Below are 26320 nucleotides of genomic sequence, written 5' to 3' on the forward strand. Positions count from 1 at the left end.
CTACTAACCAGGGATAGATAGACTTTTTTAAGACGGAATGGGTAACAGGGTTATTCGGGTGCGCGTCCTAGTCCACGACCCCCTTACCCGTGACGGGGGGGTATGAAAGAAGAGGCGGGTCTTATTTTCATTATGGCGTTGTATGTATATCCGGGTCAAATAAACGTCGTCTGCCAAGTTGGAATGGATTGGGCTCCGATTGTAATTTTTGAAAGAACATTGTTTAAAAATGGAAGTAACACAAGACATAGGGCTTGAAACCAAAACACATTTTGAAATACGATTTATTTCTCTTTGATGAAGTTGTAGTGATGCTTTAAAAGCCTTCATAGATATTACAACACGAACAGGTTTTAACCAAACACTAAGCTCGCAAAACTCCTGGCCATTCACTAAGCCTTGGTTAACTTCATCAAATTCGCTTACAAAATTATGAGGATAGTAGAAATGATTGGATTTAGAAAGAATTAGCGAACACTTTTCACCCTTACAGATGTACTCCAAATCCAAAACACCGGCAATAAATTCCCTACCTCTTAATTGCTATTAAAAACAATTCCCAAATAATTTCCTACCCTTGCTTTGAGACGGCTTCATTTTGAACCCCTGTAAAGATGCTTATCTGTACAACCATAGCCCACTCTATCACGCGCATCACGACGCAAGCTGCTCGCGCTATATAGCGCGAGCAGCGCAGCGCCCGGGAGCGCGGATCGAGTGGGCTCTTGTACAACGCAAGAGGGGTCGTAGTCATAGCGACAGATGTAAACAGGAATTACGTATTTTTGGCCCTCCCCGTCAGCAACGTCACCAATACGTAGTTTTAGTGAGCCAATAAGAAAATTTAATTTTTTGGTTACGTGTTGAAGGAAGGGGCTATGTACTCGTCTATGAGTCGGACTGAAGTAAATATTAACCGTTGGGAATTCCGTCTTAAAAAAGTCTATCTATCCCTGTACTAACTATATAGGGTTTGTTTTGAAAATAAACAATTAAGAACTTAAAATTAATTGTACGAAAACAATTGAAAGGGGGAGCGGGGGATTTATCACCAGGCTTTTAAAACCTACGCGCTAAGTCTTTTTATTTTAAAATTAACATCGACTTTGAGTCCATTAATTAATAAGTACTTAATTAACGCGATTTTTATTCGTAATTAACGGCGTTCTACGATGATCGCGAAATGTCTTTGATCGGGAAAATGGAAAGGGCTAATCATCAAGTGAAAATGTTTTTTTTTTTTAGAAAAAAATATAGTCTGTGTTTTATTTTATTTTATTTTTTTGTAAAATAGGCTTAGTGATTAAGCCTCGTTTCATGTCATACCGTTCATGGTGTTAACTTGGGTACACGCTAGCATGAGAATGTCTCGTTTCTCTTTAGGAAACCTTAGTTCGCGGCCGGCTAATCTGGCTGCTTCGAGCTCACTTTCGGCTGACGCGAGTTCGCGGGCTATGACGCCAGGCGTTTCTTGTTCTCGCGCGATCCAGTCGAGGGCCATTTGAGATCGCATGTCGTCGTCTAGTGCCCGATGCGAGTAATGGGCCACGACTTCTTGTCGGGAACACTGTCTTTCGCGCATGGCTTTCAGTGAACCATTCCAATGAAGTAGTTGAAAGACAGTCATCAACTCCTGAAACTCCAGCATCGTTCGGCCCTTGTTCGCTTCCAGCATGAACCGGAAGGCTTCGATGCCGCTATTACTGTCGTCCGCGTCATCCGAACCACCCTGAAACGAGAGAGAAAATAGAGACCATTCCGTCAGTTAAGATCAAAATAGTGTTGTCAAAGTCCAATCTATCTCAGTTGTGAGGTCAGGGCCTAGGTAAAACGTCATGGGCTTAGCTTTGGCAGTGGACGGCCATGTTTGGTACCGCTTTGGTTCTATTAGCAAATAGCATGGGTGACGTTACTCTAAGGCTTCCGTCAGTTACTATATGTTAAGGCCTTTCCGAGATCAAAATAGTATTGTCAAAGTTCAATCTATCTCTGTTGTGACGTCACGGGCTTAGATTTGTACAGTGGGCGGCCATGTCTGGTGCCTCTTTGGTTCTATGGGTGACGTCACCCTAGGCTTCTAAGATAGCTCTATTGGCGTTTGCGTTTACTTAGCGGATGGCCTTCTGTACCAGAGAAAAGTCTCGCTCGGGATAAGGACTTCTCAAAGAGAAAGAGATGGTGGGAGAAATCCCCTATGTTTCTTTGACAGATTGAAAGTATAATGTTATTGAACCGGGTAAGCGAGAAGAAAGAAAGAAAGAAAGAAAGACTCGCGTGGTGTAAAGGAGTGGGGTTTCCTAGAGAGCGTCTAATACCGGTTGGCCACGTAACATTTCTAAATATCGCCGACATTTATCAATTACCCCTCCACTCTCTCTCTCTCTTAGTCTCTTTTATCCGTGTTTTGCCCCGCAAGCCTGCAGCCAAGTTAACCTAACCGCCCCACTACCACCACCACCACGGCATAAAGGTGTTTCTCTCATTCTTTAAGTTGTTTGTCAAACTGAATCGAACCGCAAAAAGCAGAGACTTAATTCCCTCCCGCGTCTTTTGTACTACATAGAATTTCACTGATCATATTTAGGCTATATAATTACGTCATTATAACAGCGCTTAAAATTAAATTCTTGGTGTAAGGAAATTATAAGAAAGTTTATAATTAATACGCTGTTCATTAATTAACTTACTTCCCAAGCACCGGTGTCCTACAGGGGAAACATTTCTACCTGTTTATTTACCTCGCCATTAAAAGAGAAGTGACCTATTAACGGAGGGTCAAGGGTTTCAACGCAACTCGGGTCTCCCTGTAAGGGTCCTCGGCAAGGATGCGCGATTAATCAGGGAAATAATGGGTGTTTTACTCTGAAGTGGTGTCAAGTCAGCTCCGGTGCAGGAACATGTGTCGTATTCCCTTAAACTTTGTCGCCAAGTTACTGCGCCACAATCGCGACGTTTAAAGGGAATAACATTGGAGATATTATCATTTAAGTTCTTTTATGAAGTTAAGAAAAACGCCCTTTCTTTATCGCGGTCATGGTTGGGGTCAATGCGGGGGTGAACCAGTTATATCATTCCTAGCTTGACTCAGGAATGCATGCGCGCATCGACTTTGAATTTATAAAAAGCTAGTTTAGTTTATGTATTAAAAAACGAGAAGAGAAACTTTGACAATTCTCCATCTTACTCGACAGTCTCATCTTACCAAGACTGGTTCGTGGTCCGTGGGTTTTTTCTCGTATGGGAGTTGTTCAGTTTTTTGGGCGACGCGGTAAACGTGGTACGGGTGATAAGGGTCCGCGGTGCAAAAACTGGATAGATGTCTTTTATCGGGACTCTTTAAATGGCGGTGTTTATAGAGCCGATAACGGGACGATTTCGAGAATCAATCATTAACTCCTCCGTTCTCTCTCTCTCTCTCTCTCTCTCTCTCTCTCTCTCTCTCTCTCTCTCTCTCTCTCTCTCTCTCTCTCTCTCTCTCTTTACCCCCTCTCCCCCCCGGGCCTCGCGAGTTTTATCCGTGGCTGATATTTTAAGGGTGTTTCGTACCTTGAATGACGCTTTGGCTTCGGCTACCGCTTTCTCGATGAAATCATCCGATATCCTCCGAGAAGGGTGCTCGTTGAAAACGGAATTCATCAGGGCGATCTTCGCCGAACTTCTCCTCGCTTCGGCTTTCGTCGGACAGTTCTGCTAAAATTACAAAATTAAATAATATAAATACAGCGTTAACCATTGATTATATTTTGGGAAAATAACGTGGTGCGTTAATAGACCAATCCATTAATTCCAGAATTAAGAGAAGCGCAAACACCACATGGGCGGAGGAGGTGAGGTCACCTTCTTTCTTGGGTTATTTCCCTGGTGCCAAGAATCACCGCTAGAGGCAGGCAGCGCCAGTTGGCCTGCCTCCCCTCTCCCGACTGTAAAGAACTCGGGTGAACTCCTTCTGGCGTTGCAAGGGGAAACAACCCGTCTGTGGGTTAATTACCCCGCATTTAAATAATGAAATGGTCTATTACGATTTAAAACATTCTAATTGGTCATATTAATTTATACCAGGGATAGATAGACTTTTTTAAGACGGAATTCCCAACGGTTAATATTTACTTCAGTCCGACTCATAGACGAGTACATAGCCCCTTCCTTCAACACGTAACCAAAAAATTAAATTTTCTTATTGGCTCACTAAAACTACGTATTGGTGACGTTGCTGACAAGGAGGGCCAATAATACGTAATTCCTGTTTACATCTGTCGCTATGACTACGACCCCTCTTGCGTTGTACCAGAGCCCACTCGATCCGCGCTCCCGGACGCTGCGCTGCTCGCGCTATATAGCGCGAGCAGCTTACGTCGTGATGCGCGTGATCGAGTGGGCTATGGTTGTACAGAAAAGCATCTTTACAGGGGTTCAAAATGAAGCTGTCTAAAAGCAAGGGTACGGAAATTATTCGGGAATTGTTTTTAATAGCAATTAAGAGGTAGGGAATTTATTGCCGGTGTTTTGGATTTGGAGTACATCTGTAAGGGTGAAAAGTGTTCGCTAATTCTTTCTAAAGCCAATCATGTCTACTATCCTCATAATTTTGTAAGCGAATTTGATGAAGTTAACCAAGGCTTAGTGAATGGCCAGGAGTTTTGTGAGCTTAGTGTTTGGTTAAAACCTGTTCGTGTTGTAATATCTATGAAGGCTTTTAAAGCATCACTACAACTTCATCAAAGAGAAATAAATCGTATTTCAAAATGTGTTTTGGTTTCAAGCCCTATGTCTTGTGTTACTTCCATTTTTAAACAATGTTCTTTCAAAAATTACAATCGGAGCCCAATCCATTCCAACTTGGCAGACGACGTTTATTTGACCCGGATATACATACAACGCCATAATGAAAATAAGACCCGCCTCTTCTTTCATACCCCCCGTCACGGGTAAGGGGGTCGTGGACTAGGACGCGCACCCGAATAACCCTGTTACCCATTCCGTCTTAAAAAAGTCTATCTATCCCTGTTTATACCAAAATATTCCCCTCATCAAAATGAAAAAAAAAAAATAAATATTTTCAAAGACGATTTTTATGAAAAAAATTAATTTAGTAACCGCCTTTTATTACCCAAGATCAGAAACGTGACTAAGAACCAATCAATGCGCGAGAAGAAAGAGACGTACTCTAGCCAACTGTTGCCTTCGGGTGGTGAAACGAAAGGAAAACTTTTTTTTCGACAACTTTACCAGTTTTTGGATCTTACTCTCTGACTGAGCAAAAAAAATATCTAGAAAACTTAATCTTACTAATATCAAACTTATACTATTGCGGAATAAAAAAAGGAATTCCGAGGAACGGAGATTTGGTGCGAGAAGCTAGGTGAGACACTCGAGAAGTACGATCTACTCTCGTCAAACGCGCCTTTCCAAATACACCCAAACCCAAAAACGTCTCTTCGTTAGATAAGAAAGATTTGGAGGAAGAAGAGAGATGGAGAGAGAACGACGAGAGAGAGTTCGATTCCCCTGACAACTTAGCAAGCCCAGCCAGCCAGCCGCGCGCTGCACGCTGCACTATCAACCCCTAACATTTTCTGCCTGCTAATTAAAGCTAATTACGGAAGAATTCTGATCCCGAGCCCAGCAACCAGTAGGCAGCGGGTGGGGAGACGGGATGAACGAGATATGTCGCCCATTTATGGACGGAGAAGCGAAGGGGATCTTAATTATCCATTTGGCTATAAAAACAGACCCTCGTGTATGTCTGTGTGTGTGTGATTATAAACTTAGACCATTTTTGTATGAAGGTCCTCGGTTACCTCATGGTCCGGCCTCTCCCAATGATGTAAACACAACAACGTTATCATGGGAGCCATGAGCAATATTTATTTACATTACAAAGAACCATACCTTCTCGCCATAACCCAAACTTCATGGATAAAAACATAAAGTACACTTTCGTTCTCAGTTTCCAGGCTTTTGTCTGCTTTGAAGGCCGACCCTCCTCTCAATCCCTACTCGAACTAGGGCGATACAAACGTTAATTCTTGGTACTAGGCTACTCCCTGTACTACGGTCGTGAAGGTAATGGTACGCGGAAGGGTGTCGACACTATTCTGAAAGTAAAGGGGGAGGGTTTTTAATATTACACGACGCGAGGGTACTTTTCAAACAAAGCATACTTTTGTTTTCTCTTTATGAACTTTTGCTGTAACCATAAGCACTTAATTTTGCGCTACCAAAATGTCTTCCCATAGTTTCTAGAGTGTCTGTTTGTTTAACTTTAACTTCAAAGTATTTGCTTCTGTTTAAAACAAACTTAAGCCACGGGGTATACCAAGTTTTGATTTGATTTATCCGTCTGATTTATCCAAAAGTCTTAATAGAAATAATAATTCGTGAAGAATTTTATAGTAGTAGAGAGAGAGAGAGAGGTCGATTCCCGAGATTCCCTGTTGACTGTCTAGATATTGGTGATCATTTTCAGATAAGGCCACAACCTCCACCATCAGTATTTTTTAAGATGGGGCCATTTGTACTTACGGTCACGTCGTCGCGGCGGCTAAATCTTTTACAGCCCCCCCTTCCCTCTTCTCTCTCAAATCTTAGACCTCCCCCGTCCTGTACCTGCCTAGAAAATCAAGGGGTTCGATGCGACTTCACTCTCTCATAAATCTTTCTGGCAAAGCCGTGATTTTCATCCTACAGTTTGCTTGCGAAATAGATAAAAGTAAAAATTAAGACGGGGTGAAATGCGTGCATGCCGCTAAGCTACTCGCGTACAAAAATTCATTGGGGGGAGGGAGGAGATTCATTTAAACAGTTCAGTTCACACTGAAATTAATTTCACTTAGATTGTTTTTGGGTTTTTAAGGGTTCCTTCTACCTACCTTCGATTATAATTACGAATCAAAACAAATTAATTAAAGGCACATTTTTGCATTACATCTAATTCGGCACGTCCGTCCAGTGAATTTCTGAACAACTGGTGTCTTGCAAGAGTCAGGGTCAGGGTTCGTGCAACTTTTTGAAAACAGATTTCTGCAGGATTGGTCATTTTTAGTTGAAGCAACCCCTTCCAGGGCAAACTTATTAAAGCCTGACGAATTTCCTTGAATTAGGTTTAAGTCAACAAATTATTTCCCTGACGTTTCCAAGTTTGTACGAACCCTGAAGACTTAGCCCGCGTGCTAAGTCTGTCTTCAAGTGAAACTATACTGGATATTGAATTGATTCAACAATTTGTAAATTAACTCGTCATAACTACGTCACCAAACCTTTAACACGCAAATGCGAACTCGTCTTGTCTACGTACATATCCAAAAGATTTTTCTCGAGAGAGAGCGAAAGATGGTAAAAATTTAAAACGGAGAGTGGGGTCCGTCCGTTTCTTTCGAGGGTTTGGCAAATTAAACCAGAGAAAGAGAGAGTAGCGGTGGCCGAAATTACTCTTAAATGTACCCTGAAGGTAATTGACCTTTATGACTGTTGTGTCATCTCCCTAAACGTCTCCGTCATATCCTTGATCTACACTTCACTCTGAGACATAAAAAAGCAATTCTCTCTTCCTCCCATTTATGTTTCTTTTATTATTATTTAATTTCATACCCAACCCATGTAGATAGCTTTTTTTTCTGCCCGCTCATCTCCTCTCATGTATGACGTCGTCTGAGGGAATGCTAAAACAAAATTGATCGCATAGCATTCTCCATGACCCATTAGATTTATAACCATAACAAAAACAATCCCACCTTTACGTCTAGGAGGTAAAATTTATTGAGCCAGCGAAATTTGCTCTGAACGAGTCGATCGAACTTATATAACTTATATCCCATCCCATCACGCCCATTGATTTGTTGCATTTTTTCTTTTTGCTCTCTTAAATACATTTCGCCAATGCGTGGAATGAAATTGTTGTATTGCAAATAATTCTTGGGTTGTGTTATGTATGTTCATTTATTTTGGTTTAAACATAAGTTTATAAGTGATATGTTCCATCCATAAGTTTGTCACTGGTAACTTAGAAACTGGAGCTTCTCATAAAGTGAGTGAGGTAGGTCATAGATTCGAGGTAAAGCGAAGACGCCTGGTTTTGGCGCTGTCAAAGGCTTAGTAATGCAGACTAAATAGAAGCTAGATGGAAGTCCTGCAAAAGCAGCAAAACTAATTAACCATCCGAGTGTAGTACTTCAATTCTCACTTGTCGTTCTGCTAGAACTAGCTCGAGCTGTAAGAGGTCTCTCAGTAGCATTACGAAGTATAGAAAGGTCGTACTTATGGTAGGAACATATCACTTATAAACTTATGGTTTAACGCGACTCTGGTTGGGTTTTTAAGTCTTTTAAATTTAGTTGAATAACGTTTGTTTCGATGATTTGCGTAGAAAAGGGGTATAATTTGTTTTCAAACTTTACGAGGTGTTCATACCGTTAATTCCGTGATAATTTAGACAGGGAACTCTTAATTCTTAGGAGTGAATAATAAAAATTAGATGATTTAATCCAATATCATTTATTTAAGAAACAAAAGGATGGTTTAGACGAACGTCTTTGCATGTATGCCCCAACTAGAGAATATCTTTTGAACGTGCCAGATATCAAGTTAAGATAATCGAGAGAAAAAGAGGAGTATATTGTAATAAATATGGTTTTTCTTTCTCTCAAAGAGAGAGGGCTTGAAAGCAATATTTTATAAAATTAAATCTTTTTTCTTTTGGCCACACCTCGCCCAAAATTTATTACCTTTTTGTTTTTAATATAATTTATTTTTTATTCTTTCATTCCGATTCTTAAGGATTTGGATGAAATATTATCTTAGGTACAATATTCTCACTCGCCTTTTTAAAATATTAATTGTTGTTCATTTCTAAAGGGGGGACTTAAGCTCACGAACAATTATGCCGCATATGGGAATATACAGGGTGTAGAAATACAAACAGACCTTTCATGCAGAAACACGCTGTACGATGAAATAATAATGTAAAACCAGGGATAGATTTAATTTTAGAAGTAGGAATGGAGAACGGTTAGTATTTACTTCAGTCCAGTATAGAGTCCCTCCCTCCAACACGTAACGAAAAGTTTATATTATCTTATTGGCTGAGTTAAGCTACGTTTTGATGACGTTGCTGACGGGGACGGCGAAAAATAGTGACGTAATTCCTATTTATCTCTGTCGCTATGACCCGCCTCTTCTTTCATACCCCTCCGTCCCGTGGAAGGGGGTCCGGGACTTTGACGCGCGCCCAGATATTACTCTGTTCTCCATTCCTAGTTCTAAAATTAAATCTATCCCTGGTAAAACAAAATCAGTTGAACCTTTGAGAATTTATGTTAAATACATAGCATACCACCCTCGCAGCTTTTAAAACGTGAGGTAACATACTCTATTGGGTTTGGGACTAAAATATAGCCTATTCGTGTCGAAACATAAATTTAACACCTTTAAAACGTTTATGTTTATTTTTTAAAGGTATTTTCTTATATGATCCGTCGTTCAAACCACCACTTCTGTTGCGGGCGGGATGGAGGGGGGAAGAGGGGGTGTTGTCTAACACACAATAGACTTATTGGTATAATAAAACTTTTATTCGTGAGTGACCATAAATATCACGCACCCAAAATATAAATCACGTCACGTTTAAACGTTCTGAATTTACAGGGTCACGAAATGTCAATCTAGTTGCATGAACGGTATTTATAGGATTTAGTTTACAACGTGGGAGTTAAGATTTATTATTATAACCCTTTCTTTTAGTCTGCAGTCACTCATAGAAATAAATTCCCATCAATTGAATTGAAATGGATAAATCACGGTCATCCTTATAGAGTAATTTATTTCCAATATATGGCAAAGTCATAAACCCCTTCCGGAGGACTATTACAAAGTTGGTACCCCAACGCGGGGGATTCACAAATCACTCGCCTCTCTACCGAATATTACTCTATAGCACTTGTCACGTGACTCGAATGAAAACCCGCAATGCATTGATCTATTCAATTCACATCTGTTAGAGTTACACTTTCAGGGGAGAGTAATTAAAACTTAGAGGAAAGGGGTGACATGGAGAAGTGTTAAATACTACCCATCTACGGAACGGCAAAGAAGTCCCCCAGCATCCCCAGTAACGTTTTGGTACAGGGTCAAACGTGGTTTGAAAATGTCGACAATGACTGCCCCCCCCCCTATGTCTTAAAAATATAAGCTAATTCGTGAGAAATAGCTTCAAGTTTAATGGCGCTAGGAGGTACAATCTGGGTGTGAGAGTCTTTCATAACCGCTCCATCTCCCCTCTCTCCTCTAAGATAGCAAGAAAAAAAAAACCGAAATCATATTGTAACTTATCCAAATACTATATGGGAAGTGTTTTTACCCGATATGACACGTTTGACCCCTTATATTGACCTTTCTCTATTGGTATTTCACGATAAATTTTCGACCACCAACGCCTTGTTGATTTCATACACATTTCTCCCACCCAAAACTCCTCCCATCAAATGTCAAACGCGTAAACATAAATGATTACCGTCTTCATAATCCTCTGACTGTAGTTTTTTTGTGTGTGCGGGAAAACTGGCTTATACCCAAGGTAGGTAGCTAGCTAGTTCCATAATAAAAAATAAATCTGTTCGGTTTTTTCAAAAGTGATTAGAAAAAGCCATAAACTTTAGGGATGCCAAAACAAATTGAGTAGTCATCGAGGGTTAAGGCTAGAATAAGTTTCCATGCCGCAGACAACAAACATTCGCGCTAGGGGGCGTGACAGCCGTTTAAAAAAAAAACTCGACCCATCGAACATTTTTTAACCCCCCAAAAAATTTTCTGTATGAAAAGAAATATTTTCTACAGGATTGAGTTGAGTATGTCCTGCTTAGAGATCTATTGAGCTGGGGAAAAAGACTCCGCCAAAATTCTAAGGTGTAATACAAGAAATCGCGTTCCCACGGCCTCTATTTCAACTATACTTCTTCTTCTAGATCTTCCAGGGATTCTTCTCTACCATCTTTGATTTCTTGTCCCTTTTATATATGTTTTTTGAAGGGAAGACAAAACGTTTTCGTTTATGTAATATGATAAACCTAACTATAGTTGCTGAACACATTCCTTTCTTCACCGAAACACGTGTTAAAATGTCACGAGAATTTGTAGGCGTTAAGCCTAATTTGAAATTTAAAATAATAAAGAAAAGCACGTGAATTTTCACGCGCCACAAACACGAGTTAAAATCTCACGCGAATTTGTGGGCGTTAAGCCTTATTTTAAATTTAAAATAATAATAAAAAAAACCACGTGATTTTTCACGCGCCAGGTTCTAAATCTCTCTATTCCACATCTCCAGGAAATTCTTACTAGGCCTACGAAGGTCAGCATCCCTTTAAGGGTTAACTCAAGCATTCGGATAACGGGATATACCTTACCTTTCTCCCTAGTCACCACTATAATTCTTTCCTCCCATTTCATCCTCTTCCCCTACCCAAATATAAGTAAAAAAAAAAAAGATCGGGTCTTTTAAAGTTCTTATTAGCCTTTGACCTTTTCATTCTGGCTTTGAGCCGACGGAAGGATGGTTTGGGATTTTTCTCTCTCTCTCTCTCTAGAAGTTAGTAAGATCAAGATCCAGTCTAGTAGTAGTACTACTCACTCTTTCACCTTAACTGCTGGGTCTAATACATTTTGTATAAACGATGTCTCTTTTCTTACACGTACCCTATAATTCATTTACCAAAGAAGGAGATTTTTTCCAGACGTACCACTCTCTCCAATGTTTAAACGCGTCGCGTTTCATCAGTTAATACCGATTTCTTAGGACTTGGGGGAGATAGCTACCTTGTCCGTTCACCCTTATAACGCTTAAACTTAATTCGTTTGAGAAACTCGTATGGTTTTTGGCGGTAACGCGGCCGGTTTAAGTAGTCTGATGGGCAGGCTCAGACACCCGAAACTGCAGCTTGAAATAGACGGACTTTAACTTGTGCGCTATGGTTTTTTTTAAAGAAATCTCCCTCGTTTTTTCCCAGTCTATGGATGAGACTGAGTATTCCCAAATGCATAAAGTAGATTATTATAAAATTAAGGAAAATTTTGTTTCGGAAAAAGAGAAATGGTGTGTGGACAAGTGTTGCTTGTTATTTCTTATTCCAATTCAAGCCCTATCTCCAATAGATACAACAGATTGAATAGCTTGTAGTATTCTGTGTTCGATTCAGTACTGGATCATTCAGTTCCAAACCTGAATGATAAAGGAGATGCTCTTATATAAATTACTGGCAACTCTGAAGCGCATGCGCAGTAAAAGTTACGAAATGGCGGGAGAAACATTTTCTAGCCCCTTTTGGCAGTAAATAGAACTGACTAAAGATGGATAACTCCTTTCCCTCAAAATGGCGGAGAATTTCGTAGGGCTAAGACTAGACAAGAGAAGAATTTCAACTCCTTATACTCCAAGTTCTTAGATTATTTCGGTTTTATCTATTTCGAAAAGGAAGGTATACCGTTCGTATACACGGTTAGGCCTAACTTTATAATGAATGAGTTTTTAAGGACGTGAGAGATGAAGATAAAAAGAATTTCCCACGCTTTTTTTCTTCCCCCCCCCCCTCCAATAAAGCACGCGCTTTTCTCCTTTTTCTAAGGAATTTTCTAGTCGGACGAATTCTTATTTCCAAAAGGGGCGAATTATGACGGGGTCAATGGTTACTCGAGTTTTTCTCTCGATTGAACTTGTTGTATGTTTGGGAAACTGCTCAGGAATAATAGCTCTGTACGCCTTGTACCATCACCCTCGGCGTCTAGGCGCCAACTAGAATATGTGATACTACATACAGAATATGTTTCATTTTCTTTCCTCCAAAAAATGTTCAAGTGTTTGCCGGCTTTATACTTTTGGGTGCAAAAAATATGGAAAAATTATGGGTTATGAGATCTATTTTTCTATAGCTGTCATAACGCGCCTTTTAGTTCTAGAGGCTTTGCCCCTTGGGTAAAAACGCCCCCTGAAAGTGTTTATAAACAAGAATTTTGCCCCTGTATGTACGCTTTACCCCTGAACATCGGTGTGCAGCGGTTGGAACACTTTTACAGGGGCAATCGAAAATGTTAACTTATTATTCTAGACTCAAGGTTTTTCGCATTTTGTAATGAACTTTTAAGTAAAAAAAGATTTATTAGCGAGTTGGGCTATTGACCCCCCAATAATTCACTTCCAAGAGTACACCGGTCATGTATCGTTAGCCCATCGCGTGAACGGCTACATCAAGTCCAGGCCCAAGCCCAGGAGTCGCTAAGAAACGCGGGAAACCATCTTCTACCGCCCCCCTAACAAAAAATACTATTAAGAAAGCTATGTCCATTTCGGTTACTTAAACTAAGGTAGTAATAAATAGTTAGGTAGTTTATGTTGATCTTTTTTTTTGTGCCTTTTCTTTGAACTCGGGAGTTGGGTGACCCGGGAGGGTGCTCTGTAACTTTATTATTAGGGGTGGGATGCTACAAATATATATATATATAGCAAACTTTAGAAGCCCATGAATTGAAGTAAAGTTGTAAAATTAATCTTAAATAGGGGTTATTATTACTAAACACTTGATTTGTTCGTTTAAAAAGTGCATTTATTCGGCAGTCAAACGTTCCAGGGGTTACAGGGGCAAGATTTGCGGAAGAGATAGCTAGATACCCAATAATGCAATGCAAGTGTTGCCAGTCATTTCCAAGTTATGACCTTTTGATGAAATATATATAAGGGCAAGAAGCGATATCTAGTTTATTAGGGAGAAGGAATAAATTCGCCCCACATTTATAATCTAGCTTTATCTCCAGTTCAAACAAACGTAGGTCCGGAGTTAATCACCGCCTTTAAATTACAACCAGCCAGCATCTCATTGGTTCTTGAAAACTCACGTCAGCGCGGCGACGCGAATGACGGGAAAATTACAGTCATATTTTCCGACTGAGGAGAGGCTGTGAAATAGCCCGGGGTCTCCTTTTACGTCCCCCCCCCTTGTATTTTGAAAGGGGGACTGCGACTATGGCCCGCGCGAATACTAAGGCATCTTATACCTTCTCCCTAGTAAACTAGATATCGCTTCTTGATAAGGGAGATCTATATTGGTAGGCGTGACCTCTCTCAGTTCTTTCTTTCTTTCTTTTTTGGGGTCTTCGCTATCAAAAAAAAAACTAGTAAAAAAAACTTAACTATAAACGAAGAAAAAATTGCACATGGGATGGGGAATGGACTACATCTCGACGTCCGCGGAGTGTGAGAAGGATACGCTCTTTTCTCTCGACGGGCCGAATATCGCAGCCCCAGGGCCACCCTATTCCCAAAAGTATCGGGAGGCCGGGCCGAGTTCTCGGCTAGTTCCGGCATCGAATTGCCACGCACATTGATTGCCCACGTACACCTTATTTTAATAATGATGAAAAATTACGTCCTTTACGTTTAGAGAGAAGATGATTTTAAAAAACTACTTCAATCCTACATCCCCCGGTTACCATTTAAATTTTTGTTTTGCAAAGTAACTCGATCCAGAGGTCATCAAAATGTCAATGACGAATATTTTGTTATGTTATACCGATCGAGTTATCATCAAAATTAACAATTCTTTTTGAGGGTCAATTTATGATTAAATTTAGATAAAAGTTGTTTTATTACTTGAAAACTTCCGAAGCAACTTCCACCGGGCAACGTGACGTAACAAATATAGGGAGGGTTGGACGAAGGGACCGATTCGTAAATGACCAGTGCTCCGTTTTTGAGATCAGCTCCTCGGGCCAGTTTCATCTGCCAGAATTCTTGTAGCGCTTCTACCACATTCACTGAAAAATTAAAATTAAATTACTGTTAGACTCCTTTTTTTATAAAATTAAATAATGTGAGTTTTTAAATGGATTTGGGGGTTAGAATAGTTTAGGGTTATTTGAAAATAGGTTCAGCCGGTTCATGCACATATAAGTAAAACCATCCGTAAGTTTATAAGTTTCAAAATTACAAGCTCCAGTTTATAACCAGAGATTAACAAACTTATGGAACATATCTTATGAACTTATGATTAAACTAAGCAGGTTGTATAACGAAAATGTTAATTTGAATATTCATAGCTGTCCGTAACCGTACAATAAGGGAAAGCAGGGGACTTCAATATGCAATATTGCTTGCAAATCGCAACCACATTGCACCCATCTTTTTACTCCACGCCGTTCCCTCTATTATCTCAATTTCAGTAGACCATTTATTTTTCAATCCTCATTAAACTATTTAACAATATTTAACCATCGATATAAAATTAACAATTAAAAAAATCTTGGATTAATTTTTTTCAAAGATCAGATACCTTTCTTGCTATTTCTCTTTTTATTTCTCCGATACGAAGAAGTTGAAGATTGTCTTCCTGACAAACTTGAGGAACATCCTCTTAACGCGGGACTCGCATTGTTACTCCCGTAATTACAATGATCCTGTTGCCCGAAATATCGTCCGTTTAAAACGCGATGATGACTACCCGATGGAGAAACTGCCGTTTTAGGCATACTTGCCGACTGAGATAAGAAATCTATAACTTAATACGAATCACGATCGATACACAATGATCATTCAATCGAAACGCGACAACGAGTTAATCCTTTTTATCTTGAGAATCCGGCCAAGAAAAAAAAAATAAAGAAACCGGAATAATTTGCAAATCAAGTTAAATTTAGTAACAGTAAATATAATCTTACGACGTTGTTTTTAACAGTAGAGATGAAGCCAAAAGAAATTAAAAAAAAAAATAAAAAAATGATTTGCCCTTAACGGCCGGCCTCTAAAAGAATCTTAATGATCTACTAGAAAGGCGTTTTCTTTTTCTCTCTCTCTTCTCTCTATCTCTCCTTACTGAAAAATCTTTTAATTATCTAAATATGCAAAAATATCATCTCAGGGTAGTTTTTTCTTTTTTGCAAACTGGATTTCTTTACGAGGTTTGCGATAATATTAAATCCCACAAAGTTGAACGAGGTATCTCTCTCTCTCTAGTTTCGACTCGTCACCGACTGGTACCGTGGATTATTTTGGGGTTTCAATTTTTTTTTTAAAGCCGTTTTTCTGCCCAAAAAAAATAAACGGGCGTACCACGTACGATCGCGTCCTAGTTTGGGACTGCGGGGATCTTCTTGGATGGACTCTTATGATCCAAGAACTGTTGGAGACTGGGGGTCTCTATGGTTGCGAATGCGATGGTGGCTCGCTAGCTAGCTAGCCATCCCATGGAAGTTCTGTTTTTTTTTTTTATGCTGGGAGAGGAATAGTGTTTTACCTAAGTTGTACCTTACGCACGTATCCCCTTCCCACCAATGGCAAGGTTCGAAAGCTTAGTTAAAGGGAGGGTTTTTATACCACTCTTCTTTTTCGTATCCCCACTTTTTATACGGTTTATATTGAGATTTTCAATCTTTTATTGTACCATTGATTAAGGGCTGCGTGTATGCTTTTTGAATGGCGATTATAGTTTTGAATGGGGTTTAAGGTTGGCTGTAGTGTAGTTTAAAGATGATTTTTTTTCCAACGGGAGAGAGAGAGGAGATCCGGAGAAGAGAGAGATCTCTAATGATGCTCCGCTCAATCCCATTCAAAGTGAGGGTGAAACGCAATCGTTTCTACAATTTTTATTTATACGAAATTTGAATCTAAATTGTTCAATATCAAAAGATATTTTGATTGAATGGTACCTAGCTGTGTTTTAATAAATTTATTAATTTAATTGGCCGGAAAATACTTTTTAGATGTACCGTAGCTTTATACCTTGATTGGTATACTGTATGGATTTAGGGAATAACATTATATTTGTTTAAAGAAAGCGTAATGGATTAAAGTTTCTGTTAAGAGGCGCCCATTTCACTGCCCCTTTAAGTAAGGGGGGGGAAACCTTCTCCATTTTTAGCCTTAGGGGACAGCAGTACGTAACCTGATTCGAGACAAATAAAAAATGGAAGAAAAAACATCCTCCACACTCCCTAAGATCCGGCGAAGAGATTTTTCACTAATAAAACAATCTTTATAGTCCTTGGCAAAGAAAATCTAGCCTCAAAAAAACGAAATTTAGGCGCAGAAGTAAAAGAGAGAAAAAGAGAGAGAAAAAATCACTTTATTCTTGAAAACGTTTTTCCTTCCACTTTTTTCAAAGCTACATTTTCATTTAGCAGTAGCATAAGTTCATAAAATTATGTTCCTTCCATAAGTTTGTCACTGGTAACTTAGAAACTGGAGCTTGTCATGAAGTGAGTGAGGTAGGTCATAGATTCGAGGTAAAGCGACACCTGGTGAGCTGGCGCTGTCAAAGGCTTAGTAATGCAGACTAAATAGGACCAGATGGAAGTCCTGCAAAACTACCAGTGTAGCACTTCTTCCGTCGTTCTCGAGCTGTAAGTCTCTTAGTAGCATTACAAAGTATAGCTAGTGTCACACTTATGGTAGGAACATATCACTTATAAACTTATGGTAATAGAATTGCATGATCTAGGCCTAGCTATATATCCATTTCAACTATTAATTAAGGCCCAAGTATTACTGCGAATGAAATAAATAAAAATTCCCCCCATCTCTAATTACTTCGTATAAATTTATTCAAAGTATAATTTTATTTAAATTTCTGGGAGGTTTTTTTTTAACCTTAGGGGAAAGAAAATATATTTTTTTTTTCTTCTTTATATCAAGAATAAATCAGTTGGCTTCCTTCAATCAGATTTATAGTTGTAGATATTTGATAAGTATTTTTTCTCAGGAGTGTTTTACTTTGGAAATTTAAAGATGACACTAGATAAGACCAGACGTACAACACCCAAATCTTACAAGAATAAAAAATTTCCCCAGTTTTATGCTTTTGAGAAAAATCACAAAATATAAAAGGAAATTTACCGGATACTTTTTATTTTTAGTTATTCACAGATTCCAAAGTCTTACTCCTAATGAACAAAATTTATTTCAAAAAAAAAAATTGAAATATGAGTACTTGCAAGTTTCTAAAATTACGTGCAGGGCTTTAACATTTTTTAAGTATATATTAAATGTTTTACTATATAGGGTCAAAGGTTACGTTAATAATCTAATCAAAATTATTTTGATACAATAATACATATCATAGTTTTCAGGCTAGGATGACTGATACCACCTTACACCAGGAAGTCAGGTGGTCAAAGCTCAGTACCAAGTTTCATGTAGCTTCGCCTCCTTTTGTAAATGGTATCAATCCTCCTATGGTCTCAAAACTATTTATAATAACAAGAAGCGATATCTAGTTTACTAGGGAGAAGGTTTAAGATGCCCAAGTATTCGCGCGGGCCATAGTCCCAGTCCCCCTTTCAAAATACAAGGGGGGACGTAAAAGGAGGCCGTCTCGGCTATTTCGCCTCTCCTCAGTCGGAAAATATGACTGTAATTTTCGTCATTCGCGTCGCGCTGACGTGAGTTTTCAAGAACCAATGAAATGCTGGTTGTAATTTAGAGGAGGCGGGGATTAACTCCGGACCTACGTTTGGATTGGAGATAAAGCTAGAAATGTGGCGAATTTATGCCTTCTCCCTAATATCGCTTCTTGATAATAATAATAAACGCCACGAGAAAGATTCCATAACTCAAACGATTTAAACGAACTTAAAAAATTAAATTAAATCCACTGATTATCTTAAGTTGAATTTTGCTAGACTCATGGTGTAAATTTTATTTTCCCATCTCTCTCTCATGCGACCTAGCATCTCTCAAGATCTCTTTAAAATTCTTAATCGTTATTGAACCGTTACGAAGACCTTCTTACATCTGAATAGAACTGATTGCGCCCCCACAAATCGAAAATCCCAATTTAAAAAAAAAAAAAATCATCTTCGCACTCGAAGTATGTGTGTTTAATACCGTAACGGCATCTCTTTATTTTGATTCTATCGATTTTTATAGTGAAATAATGAGAGTTGCCATTACTCTCCTAGTTTGTGTGAGGATGGAGAATGATGGAAAGAAAGAGAACCAAAATAATTTGGTCGGAAAAAATTTAAGAAAATAGAAAAATAAAAAAAAATAAAACACAAATTGGAAATAAATGCGTGGGTAGCGTATTTCCTCTTTTTTTTTTGGAGAAAGAAGACATGCGCCCAAAAATAAATCGAATTTGTTAAAAAATTATCTTCACGCCTATAAAGGTTTTTTTTTTCTATTAAAAAAGGCTGGATCATTCGAGTTTAAAGAATATTAAGTTTTATTAGTCACGGAATGTGACGTCATAACGGAGGTATAACACTCGAAAAATTTAACCTAAAGTCATCGGGCCTCTTATGAATTTCTTACAGACTTCAGTAAGATTTTAATTAGTAATTAACCTAAAATTTTATTTTGCAAAATAATGTTCAATCCTTATTGCACATGATTTTGATTTTGGAGTGTTATAACTTTGAATCTATAAGTGATACAGTTAATTACTTTGAGTATGTTATAGTCTTTCAAACGATACTCAGTACTTGGGGTTACAAAAATGAGGGGTCAAAGTAATTAAACAAAATGTTCGTTAACATTCGCTTCATAGGGTTATCAAGGGTCATAACTCTTGTTCTATAAGAAATACTTTTTTCGAGTATGTTGTAGAACTATTTCTACCCATTCAAACGATACTCAATACTTGGGGTTACAATAAAAATCAGGGGGTCAAAATAATTAAGCAAAATGTTCATTAACATTCGCTTCATAGGGTTAACAAGCAACAAGGGTCATAACTCTGGTTCTATCAGAGATACGGGGAAACCCTTCGAATATGTTGTAGTCCCATTTCTAAGCTTTCAAACGATACTCAATACTTGGGGTTATAACAATTAGGGCACGAGTAATTAAGCAAATTAGCAACTGGTAGCGGCGTTAGTCAGTTCTACCCATATTATATCACAGTGCACCTGTCGGTATTAAATCAAAGTAAATTTTCCCCCATGCCTTCCATTGTAATTTCAAGTAGTTAAAGATGTTCAACATTCTATTCTCTTTCGTAAGTTTTAAGTCTTAGACGATATTTACGAAAAATTGTAAAGCTAAATTATCTGCCTTCAAGTCTAAAATCGTCAAAATCAAAATTACAGACGTTGGTTGACTCGAGAGTAGGGGAGGGTACGATGCAAAATTGTTCCGGCGCATGGTGCTTTTGAGCTTGCCATTTTTTTATTCATCATAAAGTGTAGGCGGTGATCTTGTAATACCCGATTAAAAAAATAAGTAGAAATTTTCAAAAGATAATCCGCGTAGCGGTAGTCCGGTTTTTTATTTATATGTACAGGGTATTTCAAAAAAAGGAAGGTGGTAATATAGGACCGAACAAACGTCTGATGATTTTATGGGCGATTTTGAGTTGAAAATGCAACATTTCCCTAAGGTACACCTCTTAAATTGAAAGACAATTCTTATTTTAAATTAAAGGGGTCATCCATAAAACACGTCAACAGGGTTCATACAAACCTGGAAAACCGGGAATGATCAGTGAAATAAATAGTTGACAAAAACCTCAGGGAAAATTCAAGGAAATTTCGAATTTTTAGTAAAATTCAGGGAAATCAGGGAAATTTGCGTCAAACAAGGGCCGAGTAATTAAGCAAAATGTTCATGAACATACCCTCCATAGGATTAACATTAAACTATACTTTGGAGGCTCATAACTCTAGTTATATTTGAGATACGGGGATGTACTTTGATTATGTAATAGTCATATTTGCCCCTCCCCCCCCTCCTTCGTTAACATTTGCTCCATAGGATACTCCATATACGGGAAAAACCTGGAAAATTCAGGGGAGTATATGGGGAAAAACCTGGAAAATTCAGGGGAGTATATGGGGAAAAACCTGGAAAATTCAGGGGAGTATATGGGGAAAAACCTGGAAATCTCAGGGAAATTTGTTTTCCAAAAGTTGTATGAACCCTGGTCAATCATAATTTGTTTATAATGCAAAATAACATAGAAATATAGAACTTTTTCGACTCAAACTTTATTGCCCCATAGGGTATATTATTACACCCTGTATATATAAATATCCCCTCGCAAAACAAAATTGCGTAGGTGAGAGTAATAATAGGTATATAGTACCGGTCATCAACTCGCGCTTATTTTTTTGTCACATGTCCTTTTGTTTAAAGCTATCTATAATAATGCAAAGAGCTTCGTTCGTACTGCACAGTCACAATGTACGATAAGTATATGAGATTATAATCCGCCTTCTATTAAGGTTTGACTCGAGCCCATCTGATTTTTCCCGTTTAGTTTCTGTACATCTCCTCTCCTCTCCACCACGTCATAAGGGCCAGTTTCTCACGATCTCTCATTTTATTTTTTATTTTATTTTATAGGAAAAAAATAATGCCTAGAGGAAAGACGCAATGCAATGCAATCTCTTCCAAGTCTCTATCTATCTATTATGATAGCGACGGCACTTTTCAGCCTTTGATAAGGCTACCGTTTATGGGAAAAAAAGGCCAAACTGCCACTACTCTTCTTTTTGAAGCTGCATGAATAGGTGTCGGCCAATAATATCGTTTCCGTATTTCCTTATCGGTAAATATACTTATAATATTTTTTCTAATTAACATCAAATACTCGTAATGTAATGGAATTAATGTAGAGTGATTATTTTTGGTTTGGTTTGGGGTCGTTTTTAATTGCCACTTTTAATCTGGAGTATTTACTTGGTGGTTTGAGGTAAAAATTGCAATTGTTGACCCGCTAAGCCTAGGTATACAAATCAGGTGAAAATAAATGTCACGTGGGTCTCTAAATTAGACGAATCTAAACTAGGCCTAAATTAAGTTTTGGGGATTAATTTTACGTTTATTTGTAGTGAATTTTTTAACTTTGATCATAAGTTCATAGGTAATGTTCCATAAGTTTGTCACTGGTTACAAACTGGAGTTTGTCACTGGTTACAAACTGGAGTTTGTCATGAAGTGAGTGAGGTAGGTCATAGATTTAGGATAAAGCGACGCCTGGTTTTGGCGCTGTCAAAGGCTTAGTAATGCAGACTTAAAGGAATAGCGACGTGATTTAAAAATTATCTCAAATCTAAAGAAAACCTTACTTTTTTGAGAGTTTAAACTCTTCTGATTCCAAAAATATGCTTGAATAATATTTAATTATGAGGGAAAACACAGAAAAACACCTTGAAAACTTGAAATTTGGGGGACAAAGGCAAATTTGCGGAGAAGATTTTTGGCGGGGTTTTCTCCTTGATACGTCACTCACGGCATCTCGCGGAAAAGCCAAGCGCGAGACTCCCGAGTCTACTAATGCGGCTCGCGCGCGAATCTGAATAAATTAGGCTTAACGCGGAGCGGCGACACTAACAGGCGCGTCACGCGAGCGACATCTAGAGTGAAAATTTCTCCTTACTACGTCATCAAACGAAAGAAAATCTCAACTAGGCCTTTTCCAAACACAAAACTTTGATTGCAATTTAATAAATTGCTACGAAACCAAATAAAAAAGTAAAAATATCATAATAAACTAGATTTTTCAAGGATTTTTTTTCGCATTTTAAGTTTGAGGATGACGAAAATTATGTCACTAACACTTTAATAGGACCTAGATGGAAGTCCTGCAAAACTAACAAACCGAGTGTAGGACTTCAATTCTCGCTTCCGTCGTTCTGCTGCAATTATAGCTCGAGCTGTAAGTCTCTCAGTAGCATTACGAATCGTATAGGTAGTGTCATACTTATGGATGTAACATATCACTTATAAACTTATGCTATGATATATCGACCCCGAAACTAAAAGTAACTTATATAAGATGGTGTTTAAAAGTTAAAATTGAGCGAGATCGCGGGTATGTATGATGCGCTATAATTCGAGATCTTTGCTTTGATAATAGTGTTAAGTGCGTGTTTTAACTCAAATGCTTAAAAATATACCCGTAAGTTCCGTAAAAAGGAAGCAACTTAAGCAAGGCTCATGCAGCCACGGTGTAAAAGTTCCGTGGTCAAAATATCAATCTCAATTTTTTTCTTTTAAGAAAGAAAGATTAACGTTTCGCTGTAGGCAAACCTTTTTTTTTATTCTTTCTTAAGATGCCCATTAAATCAATTAGTTTTGGTGCAGATGTATATACTCATCAGAGATACATCAAATTCATCATTTTCTATATCTTTAACAATAGGGTATATTCCTTAAACCACGTGGTTATACCCAAGAGCGTATGACATCATAGAGGATGTACAGTAAAGGAGTAGACACTAAAATAGCCTTTACTAATACGTAGGGGAATATCTCGCCAAATTTTTAGACTATTCATTTCCGGTTTTCCCACAATTCTGTACAAGACATGTCATTATTGGTTGAAAATTCCTCTACGAAGGCACCACGTGTCTAACAAGAAACAGAGTGCCACCGGAAGTAGCTCCAAAAATTTAAGGATAACTGTCTACAACTCTATTGTATGTCATCTATGATTTCACGGACACTCAGTCGTGTTCAACTTATGGTCTAACATAAAGTGGACACTGCTTTAAAGGGTACGAAGAATTTATACCAAAGGTTCCTGAGATTCGAGGTACTACTATCTTTCGATCATTGTCTGTAAACGCAATGAGGGGGAAACGTTTTGTTGAAAGTTTTTTTTTTTAAAACTGATTGTAAAGAAGAAGAAGTAGAAATGTATATGAAGGAAAGGAGTTTGATGGATTAGGGTTTCCTGGCGCGAGAAAGGATTGCGAGCTCTTGTCTTTTCCGCCATTGGCCGCCCGCCCACTCGCATCATTGACCCCTGGTGACCACGCGCGCTGATCGAGCTAGAACTAGAAGCCATCCACCACGAAAGAGATAGAAGGGTAAGACGTTCCTTTAGACGACGCGCCTATCTCTATTTCTCGGTGGTGGTGGTTGTGGTGGTATGAAGGAAGAGTCACTCTGACTTCCTGTTACAGCTCCTTCGAATAAATACCCAGTTAATCAAGCAGGGCGTTCGGGTGCACGGTCTAAGCGCTCGCGACTTAACCGGTCTTTTCTTTTTCTTTTTCTTTCTCCCTCTCTCTCTCTCTGTCTCTCCTTCTCCTCAATATACTTACTCTCTTATGTCTTTTGTTACGCCGCTTATGGACATTTCATTTTAAACATCCCGGGATTTATTCGCATTAATCAATATATAAGTGAAAAAGGCTCTTTGAAACTCGACTAACCCCGTGCGAACGCGACTCAATCAATATTTCACTTCATTTCACGAGTTATGAAGAATATTGGAAGACGCTGGGCTATAGGTAACTCGCCCCCCAATATCTTACTGCCAAAATCCAGTAACTGATATAAATTAAGGATTAAAAGTTACGACGTAATCGATATTAATATGATAGGTTGGGGAGGGGGGGTTGTTCGATATCTCGTGGGTGTTGTCGGAACTGTGCACGCGGCTTTTCTCCAACGATGACAGGCCTTAGTTATAGAAGTAATTTATGGAATTTTTGTCATTGAAAGGCGTAGATATAGTGAAAGACTAAGGGCCAACCAACATTTATGGACGGAGATTTTCGCTAGCATTTTGGGAATGGTACCAGTCCGAAAAATAAAGACGAGCGCCGGGTGGGCCCAACTAACTCTCTGACACGAATCTAGAGAACTTGAAATTTAACGTCAATGTCAATCATGGATGGTTTTAATCGTATTAAGAATGGGATATTTATTAAGAGAGGTAAACAATGGAGCGTATCTATCATTTTGTATACTTTAAAAGTAAACCTTTTTTTTCTGAACTACCACCATCATTAATTTTTACAAAGTTATGTTTGTTATTGCCAAAGAAAGCCAAGCTTCGATCCTTGATTAAACGATTATAGATTGACAAAAACAAAAGTTGAAGGTGGGGGTTGGTTTAGATGTCAAAAGGTCAAATCCTAACCTTATAATATCCGTTTTCGTAATATTTAAAAAAAGAGAGAAAGAAAATAAGAAAAAATGTCTTTTTCAACTTTTCTTTCCTCATTTGATGAACTTGAAATGATTGTGGTGTGATTCAAGCTTACGCGCCAATGATTTTTCGAGTTCGGTTATAACCCCGGGGTCGTTTAAGGTCAAATGATCAATCATAGTATATTTGATCCCTTTTGACCCTAATTTATTCGGAATTATTGGCGAGGCAACCCGGGTCATAAGGTTACGTCGCGCGTATCTCCAATACACAAATACATTTTTATTTTTGAAGTACATTTCTTTCTTTTTGGCCCAGACTTCCCAAGAACTTTTTAGTAAACTTTTCTTAAGGATAAAAAACATCTATCGCTTGAAAATCGCGGCCGGTAAGATTGATTGTTGCTTCTTATACATTTGTCCGATTATAAGGAAATAGTTAAGAGAAAGGCGGGGAATGAGATGCTACAGCTTGAAAATTAATTACAGGAACAGACCCTAAGTTTTAAACACATTGCGTTTAGTTTATTAAACAGAATTTAGACCCCTCTCGTAAGTCGCTTTATTTTGACTTCTTACAACATAAATCAAACTTAACTTTGTACTCAACGTAATTAGCTATCTATTTGTTGGTAATTAGAGAGTTAATGGAGCTTTTAGTTAAGTTGGATGGATGTACGTGGTTCAATTCAGTTCAAAATCAAGCTATGAAAATATTTTCTCAGAAAAATAAATTCCGTAGTTTTGAACTCAGGTGCGTGTTAGTGTTAGTGTTAGGTCTTGCGAAAATTCGAAAAAATGGTGGATTTCTTTATCATTTATTAGTGAAGAGAGAGAGAGAGAGACGAGAAAATAAATAAAAAATTAACACTATGTATAATTTTTTAGAAGCGGAATGTGCATATCGTATAAAAATACAATTATGAAGATGGCGAAAATTCGCCCGCAGTCAAAAATAGTCATTAGAATCTTCTGCTATAGCTAAGAGTATATATGTATATATAACTTCTTTGGGATGGTGAATACATGCACCAAAGATGGGTTACGTTATACTAAAGGCCTATTCAGACTATCGGTGAAGTCGCTTTTCTCGCTTAACTAGACACGTGACAATGACTACGTAAAAGAATCGTGGGTTTAGTTTGAAAATTTTCAATTTTCTCTAGCAGTGAGTGTCGAGATGTCACTACCACCTCGTTAGCGCCTTTTCTTAAGCTTCCATAGCTCACTCGATCATGCCTTACTCACGCGTGATTGAGTGTGCTACGCTTTAGCAGACGATATTTGAAAAATTTAGGATTCTAATTTCCTCGGTATTTGTGTTCGCTTATTTTAGTATTCAAGTATCTTGGTTCAAAAATCACCATATTACGAGACTCGGTTAAAGTCGTCTGCTCTGGCGTCTGAACATGGAAATGAACGTACCAACGAAAACGTAAGATTTTACTCTATAGTCTGTATGGG

At 38.4% G+C, this 26320-nt stretch overlaps 1 protein-coding gene and 1 long non-coding RNA gene across 5 annotated transcripts in view; one reads left to right on the forward strand and one right to left on the reverse strand.

Moving 5' to 3' along the window:
* LOC149588553 (uncharacterized) overlaps positions 1-26320 on the forward strand; it is a 59220-nt gene that overhangs the window by 22817 nt on the left and 10083 nt on the right. The window contains exon 3 of the long non-coding RNA XR_016379959.1: positions 21317-21521. This is a non-coding gene — a long non-coding RNA (uncharacterized LOC149588553). The remainder of the gene's footprint in view (positions 1-21316; positions 21522-26320) is intronic.
* lft (Limb expression 1 family member lowfat) overlaps positions 1308-26320 on the reverse strand; it is a 63563-nt gene continuing 38550 nt past the window's right edge. Inside the window, exons 1-4 of one of the 4 annotated variants that reach the window (XM_089862518.1) lie at positions 15309-16293; positions 14630-14793; positions 3547-3687; positions 1308-1729 (exon numbers count right to left, since the gene is read on the reverse strand). In XM_089862518.1, the coding sequence (XP_089718644.1) occupies positions 1316-1729; positions 3547-3687; positions 14630-14793; positions 15309-15504 (915 nt within the window). In that variant the 5' untranslated portion in view covers positions 15505-16293 and the 3' untranslated portion in view covers positions 1308-1315. Of the gene's footprint in view, positions 1730-3546; positions 3691-14629; positions 14794-15308; positions 16294-26320 lie in introns of those variants that run through there. The other 3 variants (XM_089862517.1, XM_089862520.1, XM_089862519.1) reach the window with 3 other exon arrangements.

This window comes from Phalangium opilio, unplaced genomic scaffold, assembly GCF_054372755.1.
Source record: "Phalangium opilio isolate 3A_F unplaced genomic scaffold, DU_Popi_V2 ptg000540l_1, whole genome shotgun sequence".
Taxonomy (NCBI): Eukaryota; Metazoa; Arthropoda; class Arachnida; order Opiliones; family Phalangiidae; genus Phalangium; species Phalangium opilio.